The sequence below is a fragment of the Pseudonaja textilis genome, chromosome 3 (assembly GCF_049901715.1).
Source record: "Pseudonaja textilis isolate UNSWEBS1 chromosome 3, rPseTex1.2, whole genome shotgun sequence".
Lineage (NCBI taxonomy): Eukaryota > Metazoa > Chordata > Lepidosauria > Squamata > Elapidae > Pseudonaja > Pseudonaja textilis.
This window is the reverse complement of record NC_141992.1, coordinates 50,081,237-50,092,165: the sequence shown is the minus strand read 5'-3', so window position 1 is coordinate 50,092,165 and position 10,929 is coordinate 50,081,237. Positions and strand designations below refer to the sequence as shown.

The 10,929-nt window shown below is 35.6% G+C and overlaps 1 protein-coding gene across 1 annotated transcript; it reads right to left on the bottom strand.

Moving 5' to 3' along the window:
- Positions 1–21: 21 nt before the first annotated feature.
- Positions 22–9,745, bottom strand: APOBEC2 (apolipoprotein B mRNA editing enzyme catalytic subunit 2). The gene is made up of 3 exons (XM_026718098.2): positions 9,400–9,745; positions 2,804–3,342; positions 22–1,053 (listed from the first exon to the last, which is right to left on the bottom strand). The coding sequence occupies exons 1-2, from the start codon at positions 9,525–9,527 to the stop codon at positions 2,805–2,807; spliced, it is 666 nt and encodes a 221-aa protein (XP_026573883.1). The 5' UTR covers positions 9,528–9,745; the 3' UTR covers positions 22–1,053; position 2,804.
- Positions 9,746–10,929: the final 1,184 nt, after the last annotated feature.

The window sequence follows — 10,929 nt, the reverse complement described above, 5'->3', positions numbered from 1 at the left end:
CACATATATAAATAAAAGACCTTTTCCAAATATGAGTTTTATGTATTTATGTTTTTGAAATACTGCAGTATATCAGTTGTACATGAAACATTATTCGTGTCCACCCAGGTCCATTGTTGAAATGTATTGAGGTGCTATGTAAACATTCCACGAACAAGTTTATACACCTCATAGAATGCTGGATCAGATTTGCTTAGGTTGTGTCTTTAACAGAGTACATATTGCTAAAATAGCAAATGAGTGATAGATAAATTAATGTAGTGTGAATATGAAGGCAATTTTTGACTATCTCCAGGCCAAATTTATAATAAAGATGGATAATGGAATAAAAATCCTATTTTAAATCTCTCTGAAAGTGGCCTTTTCAAATTAGAAGTGTAATTGGGGACAACTTACTGAAAACTGGGCGTGTTTAGTGACATTGTATTCTTGTCATTTGTTTAATTTTAAAAATAATAATAAAATAAAAATGCTTTAAATAAATTTTGTAAGCAGCTGAGCCAGTATTTATTGGGAAATTATTTCTCATTGATTAAGAGAGACCAAACTGTTTTATAATGTACATGCTAATTAGTTCACAAGTGCAAAAGTACTTCTAACTCCCTCAACCAATGCTTTGTGAATGGTCATTGTCAAAATAATTAGTAATCTCTCTCCGTATTACATTTCCCTTTGATTTCTGCTATTCACTGCATATTAATTTAAAAAAATTAATGTTAAAAATGTTAATGTTAATGTTTTAATGTTAAATTTATTTCTTGAAATTTCTTTGGATGGGACTTTTCTAAACTTGTAAGTGATAGAACTTTGCTTTGATTCTGTTCTTTGTCATTTATAATGTTTTCAATTCTATGTGAATAACAGCACTGCAGGTTTATGTATTTAAAAAAACCAGATCTCTACATGTATTTTTAGTCTTATCAGCATAGCAGTGTGTCAGCTGGAGACTTCTGGTGTTTCCTATTTCAAAGCAGCTCTGGAAAACTGAGTTGAGAGTCCCAAATGTTAAGAGTATACCATGCTTGTTGCTCCATGGGTTGGCACATTTTTTTCCTGGAGAGACAGAAAAAAGAGGCACAAAGTGGTTTTGTCAGCAAATGGTATTTTATTTCTTGCAAAATAGGAGAACTAATACAAATGTTCCTTATTTTGGCAAGAGTATGGTTTCTTCATTTTTCTTAATTCATAAAATCCATTTGGCACCCTTTATGTAATCAGAGACACCTTCATAATAACGTCTTCAGATCTAGGTTGATAATTATATAGAGGTTGAGATTTTTGAGATTGAGATTTTTGCCAGGTAGGAGATGAGATAGACAGCAAATAAGTTTTCTAAACAAACAAATTTAATGTTATACTTTTAAGATTCCAGGTTAATTTTATTGCAATTTATGTGTTTGTTTTAGTGGATTAAAACAACTCTAAAATATGATTTATGTTCTTTTTTATACTCTGATCCAAATTGATGTGATTTGCAGCACGGAATTTGTACTGCAGAAAATGCAGCACTACTTGAAAAATGCATCACTATAATAGATTGTTATATTCCTGTTTAAACAGCATAGCAGATGGATTAGGGAGAGGGATGTAGTTTAGTTTTAGAACATTCCTTTGCATTTAGAAATACTGTTTTAATTCCAGTGAAGTATCTCCCTGAAACCTTAGCAGCTGCCACTGTTGAATTAGATCAGTGTTTTTCAAAATTGGCAGATTTACAATGGGTGGAGTTCTAGGAGTTGAAGTCCACACCTTAAGGGTGCCAAGTTTGAAAAATACTGAATTACAATAGATACATCATATGTTTTGCTTCTTGTAAGGCTGATTCCTATATTCATTTGCTATTTCCACCGATCGTTTTTTCTAACTGACCTAATGTAGATACATGGAGTCACTGCCATATGGAAGTGAGTGAAGAAAAAATGGATTCCATGGGATTCAGACTCTGGAAGCACTATGGAAAAACAAGCTGATCTGTGAGTCCATGTTGGAGCAGAAACAATCTTGTAAAGAGGCAATAAAAAGATGGGGTTTTCTTTTTTAAAAGGGGCAATTCTATATTTTGCATGTCTTTCACCAGAGAAAGAGGATCATCTCTTTTCCATGGTTGACTGAAAACCAGGAAATAAAGACTGCAGCCATGTAGACATCTGTGTTAAAGATTAGGGAATTATAATACATAGCTAGAGATTAGTGAAACATGCAGATTAGAATTCTAATCTAGAGGCCAATTTGAGCTATGGAATTTTGCTATTTTTGTGCATAATCCACTCTGAGGGAATACTGTTGTAGCTGAAAGCAACTTTTGGAAATCACTGTCAATTTCTTTTTTACTTTTGTGCTTTTTAAAACCTCTAGTGTTCTATGTTTGCATATAAAAGACTTGAATTCTTGATACTTATTCTGGGATCAGCCTTTAGTTAAATGTTTCTCCTCGATCAACCTATTGCCAGGACATTTATTTCCTATTGCTGTCTCTTGAATAAATCTAAGGGGTTCTGCAGTGTGCTAGTGGTTGATAAAATAGGATTCAGTATGCCTCTGCCATGAAATGCAGAGATGTGTGCTCTAATCTGCCCAAAGCTGCCTTGTTAAAAACCAAAATAAAGTTTGCTTCTTATGATCTTGACAGCTTGAAGACTTGTGGACTTCAACTCCCAGAATTTCTCCTCCAGTCATATTAGCTCAGGAATTCTGGGAGTTGAAGTCCACAAGTCAAACTTTCAAAGTTCTGAAGACCCTTGCTTATGATGGCCTGAAAAAGTACCCTAAACAGGGAGATTTCAAAATCACGCTTAATACTAACCTCAGTGCAAAATTTCAGCAAGCTTTTCATCATAAAATTGGAAGTTCTCTTGAATGTCTTCCCAGGGTGTAAATGCCTTTGCTGCTCCTTCCTCCTGCTCTACAAAGTTTTGCCAGACGTACTCGAAATCTTGAGGTTTCATGATTCTCAATTTACAACCAGCTGTTTTCAGTTTCTTCAAGGCGGTTTGCATGTCAGGTTCCTCCCACATGAACAGACGACCTATTGCCATGGAGAGATGTAGGTTCTTATTCTTCTGAAGTGCTTTAGTTATCCGATCCGCACAGCCTATACAGGGGCTACAACTGGAGTACCAGGTGACATTGTAGCACAGGCCAGACTCGCACTTGGGCAAGATAGTATTGAAGAAGGCATCTTCTGCATGGGCTGCTGCATGTTCATCTTCCAAGTAGCCCCGTAACTTTTTGGACTCCTTGCCCTGAATCTCTATGATATAGCATAGGAAAGTCTTGTTTCTTCCTGAACTGTATTCGACGTTCTTGAACTGGAAATTGAAAAAGCAGGCTGGAAGCCGTTCCCTAGAGAGAGGAGTGAAAGTATCAGTGTGGAAACAGGGTTTATAATGTAACCCCCTGTACGGTTTCTATTTTGTTAAGATAATTTTATAACAACACTTGCTCCCCAAAGTATACAAGTGGGAAGCAACTTGACAATATCTATTTCCCACTTAGAGTTTATGTAGAAGCAACCTCACCAGTTAGTACTGTGGAGGTATGGAATAGGAACTGGTGGGAGTTTGCTTTGAATTAGAAAAAATAAAAAGAGATGAATCACACAATATTACAACTATCACCAGCTTTTTTTGTTTTGTTTTTAGAGCTATTCTCTCTCCCCACCCTCCCCGCCATGTAATGCTGTCTTAATGTATTGGGCAATATTTCTTAACTGGATAAAAATTATAGAATTTCAATTTAGTACTTTAATTTATTGGGATTTAAACTGGAAAGTTGTGCAAAGGGTAGATTGTGTGCTATGTACTGTTTTTGTAATCTATTGGAGATATAGCCAATTAAAAGCATAATTTACATATTTTATAATGGTGCTGCAGTCTACTAGAGAAGTATGTAATTATTCTACATTTTTGTTATCTAAAGCCAGTAACCAGTAAGCACGTTACTGACATTTTCATTTCTTTACTACCAGTTTTCCCCTCAGAATGGATTTTTTAAACTCATGCATTACCCAATCAATATTATTTAATATAAAAATAAAATCAATAAAGCATAAATAGTTCTTATTTTACTGAAAATGGATGATATAATTATCAAGTCTTTTAATGTAAACCTTTAAAAACATTTAGCACTCTTCTCTTTAATTGCAATATAATTTAAATGACTTTTATACCAGAAGCCTTATGGAAAATAAATGTAAATCATCTAATGTCTTTGTTATTTTTTAAAGATTCCCAAATGCATGTTCAGTGAGACGTGAACATGTGAGAATACTACAGAATATTTTCAATGGCAAATTTGTAGGAAAGGAAAAATTCTTAATTTTCCTGTCCCAGTGACCCCAGTGACAATGTTAACAATAGCCTAGATGTTGCAGTGTAAGATGGTGGTGTAGAAACAGTATGATTGTACCTCCAAAACATTTACAATTTTCTGCAGGTCTGTGGTAATGGCAATGGATATAAGATATTTTTTTGGCTTTTTCATTGCAGAGAATCTCCCTTATCCCCTTCCCTTCTACTCCAGTCTAGTCCAGTTAAGAGATTAAGAAGGAAAGGAAAGCCATCTTCATAACACATGTATTCATAGACTTTGGATGCATGCATGTCTATAATGACCATTGCCAGGAAATTCAGCTGTCAGCACCTCTTCAATTATCTTGATTTGTTAGGCAGTTAATCTATACTGCTGTGAAGTATGAGATAAACAGATTTTGAATTAACCTTTCTGTATAATACTGATGTACAATTTATATATGCTGTTGGAAAATTTAAATTAGAAAACTTTAAGCTCTTTGTTTTGAAAAATGGTTCATCTCTGTTATTATTTTCCCTCTGGGTTCCAACTAGCAAACTTTTACTACACATTTTTGACAGAATGCTCACTATTATTGAATACTGAAGTAGTTTTCTCATTATTTTTATTGACCCTAGGAATTTACAGGTAGCCCTCAAGTTCATTTAGTGACCATTCAAGTTACAACAGCACCAAAAAAGATGACTTAAGTTATGACCCTTTTTCACACTTATGACCATTGCAGTGTCTAGGGATCATGCGATCACCTTTTGCGACTTTCTGACAAACGAAGTCAATGGGGAAGCCAGATATCCTTAACAACTGTGTTACCAAATTAACAACTACGGTGATTCACTTAACAACTGTGGCAAGAAAAGTCATAAAATGGAGGAAAATTCACTTAAATGCCTTAGCAACATTTGCCAACACAATTGGGCTCAATTGTGGTTGTAAGTAGAAGACTACCTGTATTGTATATCCATATGTTATTAGACAAATGTTTTCAATCATTTCATTATGATTATATGAAGGGTGCATCCTGAAAATAATTGAATCTTCCACCACATAAAACTGTTTTTCTTTTAAAGAAAGGATAGATTTTATTTTGGCTAAATACAATTTCAATAAAATAAATGACCAGGTTACTCTATTATTGACAAAACAGAAAATCTTGTGATATCTTTAAGATTAAAAAAATGATTATTTTACAAGATTTTCTGAACCACAGTACAATGTAGTTTCATTTCCACATTGAAATAAAATATAGAAGCCCAAAAAGTGATGGTAGCTGTGCACAAGAGATTTATTAGGTATCACATTTCTTGTACTAATGAATAGATTGGTCTTTATTTAATCTGTATTAAAGAATTTTGAACCTCTTATTTCTAGATTAGTTCTTTTATGAGAAGTTATATTTTAATATTCTTCCACCCGAGGAGACCCATCTATCTATCCTGAGATCAGTGATAGGATGCTATTCCTGCTAAATTGCTTATGTCTTAAAACTGGTTATAAAGGAAAATGGAGGAAGGAATAATCTTAATTCTAAAAACTGATCTGGCCATAGGACACACAGTTTCAGAGATACATCAGTTTGGGGCAGAGTTAAAAGAAACTGGCAAGAAAGCAAACTAATCTAGTGATTGTAGCTGAAATGTTTTAACTGCCAGGGATAATTAGGCAGCACTTGTTATTAAGGTTTTCAATTCCTCATTAGCTAAATGTCTTTTTTCATCAGGCTAATATGTAAATAATTGAATCTATAACTTAATTTTGTGGCCACGGGGGTGATGTAAATCTTAGAATAATATTGTTTTATGAATAAAACATTTAAATTAAACCTGATGAAGAAAACTGGCATACTTATTGAGGATGTAAAGAAATTTAACAAAATTTAAAAAGCAGGCTACCAATGTTACTTTTATTTTAAATAAGATTCAATCTATTAAATAAAGTAATTTGACACAGACTCCTTAACCGAAAATTTTAGGTCTGGGATAAAATTCCAATCTAATCCCTGATGCAATGACGACATGAGGCTGATGGTGAGAAAGACCTCATCATGTGTATGACCTTTAGCTTCTTGGAGATAACATGAAATATAACTATCATCAATACATTAAACATTATGCTTTCCTAATTCCCCAGGGTACATAATTTCTAAATTGCTTTTCTAGCAATCGAAACAGAACTAAAGACTAAAAGCAGAATTAAAGACTCTGCCTTCCATGAACCTATTTAATTTGGAGCTTGTCACCCTCTCTCAGTCCAACTCACCTCACAGGCTGGTTGTTATGAGAAAATAGGAGATGGGAGAAGTAAATAAATAAATAAATAAATAATCCTGCATAACTCCTAAATTTAAGTTACATCTGCTTTCAGTTGAAGGGCACTTGGACTTGAATGACATAATGGGCAGTCACACACCAAAAAGATTTATTGAAGTCAAACCAGATATTAAATATGATTTATTCCACTCACAGGCAAGCTTAAAATTACATATTTAAGTAATGTTATATATTTTAATAAATATTAATGAACAGGGGTGGGATTCTACAGGTTCGCACCTATTCGCTAGAACAGGTTGTTTACATTCTAAGCAGTTCAGAGAACCAGTTGTTAGAAGAAATTACTGGCCTAATCCTGTAAGGAAGGCAGGAAGGAAACATTCTGGTGTTGCTTACAGAAACTGCCTCTCTGTTAACCCTTATTACATTCTTGGCAGGACTAGACTTCCTGTCTCAGGAATGTCTCTGGAGTTTTCCCCCCTGCTTTGCTAGTACTTTGCTTGTGTGGAGTAACCATTCAAAGTTACAGTGGCACTGAAAAAAGTGACTTATGACCATTTTTCACACTTATGACTGTTGTAGCATCCCCACAGTCACGAGAGGCCAGGCGAGGAGATGCGTGCCTTGATGTGAGTGATATTGAGTTGGCCACACACCCAGCCAATAACATGACCACCAAGCCATGTCCACCCAGTCACATGACCACCAAGCCACACCTACAACTTAAGCCATGCCCACAGAACCGGTTGTTAAAAAATTTGAATCCCACCCCTATTAATGAATATCTTCCAGTCACACATTTGATAATTTTTGTTATGATTAAAATTACAGTTTAACAGCTTTTGACAATCTCTGAGTGCCATTGCCTATTGGCAGGTGGGGGCGGGGGAACACACATGGTCTTGATCTTTCTTTCAGTACTACTTTCCTTTGCATTAGAATCTATTACTTCAGGCAGGAGTTCCTGTAGGACAGAATACTTACAAAGAGAAGAGGGAACTGTGAGGCCTGGGTACCTGTCCTAGCCTTGTTGATCCTATATGCTGCTAAAACACCATTACCTCAAAAATGAGCAAGGTTCTCTGAAAGGAATGGAGAAATTCCATTGCGTGCTTTGGTTCAGCTACTGGAATATCTTGGGGCAGCTTTGATTTAACTGACCAGAAGCAATGCCGAAAGGCATTTTTGAACCATGAACTGGGATTATTTTATAAGGACTATAGTGCAGGGGTGTCCAACCTTGGCAACTTCGAGACTTGTGAACTTCAACCATGGCTGGCTGAAGAATTCCGAGGGATGAAATCCGTAAGTCTTAAAGTTGTCAAGGTTGGACACCTCTGCTCAAGTTTATAATCTTACTAGGGAGTTCAGTGGGATTTATTGCTTAAAGGATGGAACATTTGCTTACATTCTTACTGTAGTTTCAAATAATACAATACTCTCTGCACCAACACTGATAATTTACAAATTGGCCCAAATTGCCTTGTTGCTATTTTTGCCATTAGACAAATGACTAAAATTTTATTTAGCCATTGCTCCACCCTGGCATGGCTTAATAGGCTAGGCTAGAAAAATGAATGCCTATCATAAGAACTAAACTTTAGAGAGCTTTCATCTAGAATTTGTCTATAGATTTGGATAATAGCAAAGTATGGTGTCAGGGTTTCACTGCAAGCTTCACTTATTAACACTTACTTTTCATAGGTCACGTGTGTTACTAAAAAAAACAAATGCCATAGACAGACAATGATTCCAGCTGACAATGACTTATCTAGATCTTTCGCTGATACTTATAGCAATTGTTTTTTTTTAAATGTACAAAATAAAAACTGAACTGCCACAGCTGAGGTTCCAGCATGCCATTTAGGAGATTGTAGGATTTGAAATCCAACAAATATGTGTGGTGCTTAGTTGATGAAAGGTGTGATAAACCAGTTAATTGATTTTTGATTAAATGTGTGCTATAAAGTCAGATTTGAGTCTTAGCAACTACACAGACTAGTTTCTCCAGGAAATATAATTACAGTAGTTAGTTGTAAAAAGCACCAAGATAATGCTACACACTTGATTCTGAAATCATATCAATAATATTTAATTCAATTATAATTTAAATTCAATTATATTTAATAACTTATACTAAACCTTACAAATGCTTAACAATTTTTATTTTTTTCTTTGATTCCCCTCCTCTATAAATGATTGCAGAAAAGAATTCCTGATACAGAATGATCACTCAGGCTAGGTTTGTTTTTCTCTTATCTCAATCCTTTCAGAGTTATCCAATGAACTTACCACTCACTGCTGTAGTTAGGCCTTTCTGTTTGTCTGATTTTATGTACCTCCAAATAAACTAGCAGTTCTTATTTTGCCAGGGAATGAATTTAGCCTTAAGTTTCTCCAGTTCTATCCTTTCCCTTTCCCTATCAGTGCTTTTTAACAGGTTTTTTTTTTGATATGCATGCTTTTAAGCAATCTTATGGGCTTTGCAAAGCAAAACTGTATTGGTAAGTCATAGATAAAATTTCTTTTTTTCATTTGCAAGGGGAGAATAATCATTTTAGTGTCACACATGATCATGCTAAAATAAGTGGCTTTGCTCCTGATATACCGTATTTCAGCTCAGCCTGGCTGCATATAATTTAAGTCGCTCCCCATTTTATTGCAGGATTCAGATTCAATCTGCTTTCATTATTAACAGCAAAATCCTTACATGTGAGACTGGCATTTCTTTTTAAAGAAACCTGTGCAAACATGTTAGCTTATGCAGATTCCTAAGCAAGGAGTCGCTCCTATCAACTTGGCAATGAAATCGGGCTCTTACCCTGTGACAATTTCAAAGGGTGGCAATTCTTCCAGTTCCTTCGGCTTTTCTGCCTCCGCAGATTCCTCTGCATTTTCAGCCTTTCCACCATTCTGGGCTACTGGAGGTTGTTCCTGCTTCTCAGACATCCTGTTGTACTGTAGTGGGTGCCCAAAGACCACAGCAGCGGCCAAGAACTGGGCACAGGCTTCAGAAGCAGAAATGGAGCAGGGAGGGAGGCAGAGAGCTGGAAATGGCAGTTCTCAGGAGCTATATATGGAATGGGTGCAGTGGCAGAGATGGGAATAGGCTAGGATGACCCCTAGCACTCTCGGATATCATCTCCTTCACTTTTAACTCTGGCCTGAGACATTCTTTTGCTCCCCCTTCATTTTAAATATGAAGTGATGAGTGGAGCGTGGGTGGATTAGGTAATGGAAGGATGCAAAAGCAACCTATTTATCCATAGTCATGACAGAAATCTGACACGGTACAGAAGAGCTGGCCGCTCTCCTATGCTCTTGGACTTACTGAGATGCCTTCTTCCTACCCTTGAAGGGACCACCTTCCAGAGGTGCCAAAAAGAGGCAGGTAGCTTTGTTAAAAAGAATGCTCCTGATTTTATTAGGTGGAACTGAAATAAAATATCAGAAGGTTGGGTTGTTGTTGTTGTTTTACTCAAACCTGAATTTTGTTCCTGACATAAAAGTGAGAGCTTTAAAAAGCCTTACTTCCTAGGCAGATATATTGAAAAGCACAGACTGAAAGTATTTCAGGTGAAAGTATTGCACTATTATCTGAACCTAATTGATTTCAGTTTTCCTCACCTCCTTAGGCAGCTGACAGAAAACCTGTTGGACACAGTTTGACTTTCATTGAAGATTTAAGAATGCTATTATAAAAGCCTTCCAATGCTCAGCTGGCTTTTTCCTTTGTGACTTACAGTCAATCTGGCAGTGTGAATATTGTGCTCAGCTGGAATTCCAAGCTAAGGGACCAGCACCAACTGCTATTATCTTGAGGCAAGGTATTAAAATAAGAAAAAGAATGTGAAAATGAATGTGGAAATGTGAAAAATCTAACTAGATGAGGTATGAAATTGATTCTGCTTGAGATATGGGATGTGCCATGGAATTTTGCAGCTGACTTATAAGAAGTAAAACTGGTTCCTTCTCTGAACTGCAGTTGGTGCTGGTGCAAGGAAATGGAAGTGCACTGACTTTTTTTATTAGAGCATTTAAGAAATATACTGCAATGAATATACATTATTCATATTCACTCAGCCATATTATTTTGGAAATAATTGTTTACTGAGACATGCAAGATAGAAGCTAAAGTATGGCAGATAATCTTGTACTTTGTACTCACTTTTACAACCTTTAAAAATTATTATTATTATAGCAACACTGCTTAGATGGTTGACATACTGTTATACATTGATACATCCCATGATTCTCAATTATTTCTGATAAATACCTATTCTATAGAAAGGCAATTTGAAAAAATAAGCACACCACAAAGCACTCAACAAGCATATTTGTAAAAGGTATA

Coding starts and splice junctions, on each gene's coding strand:
- APOBEC2 (XM_026718098.2), bottom strand. CDS start 9,527: ATGTCTGAGAAGCAGGAACAACCTCCAGTAGCCCAGAATGGTGGAAAG. Junction 3,343..9,399: donor CCCTTTGAAATTGTCACAGG/GTAAGAGCCCGA, acceptor TCCTCTCTCTAG/GGAACGGCTTCCAGCCTGCT.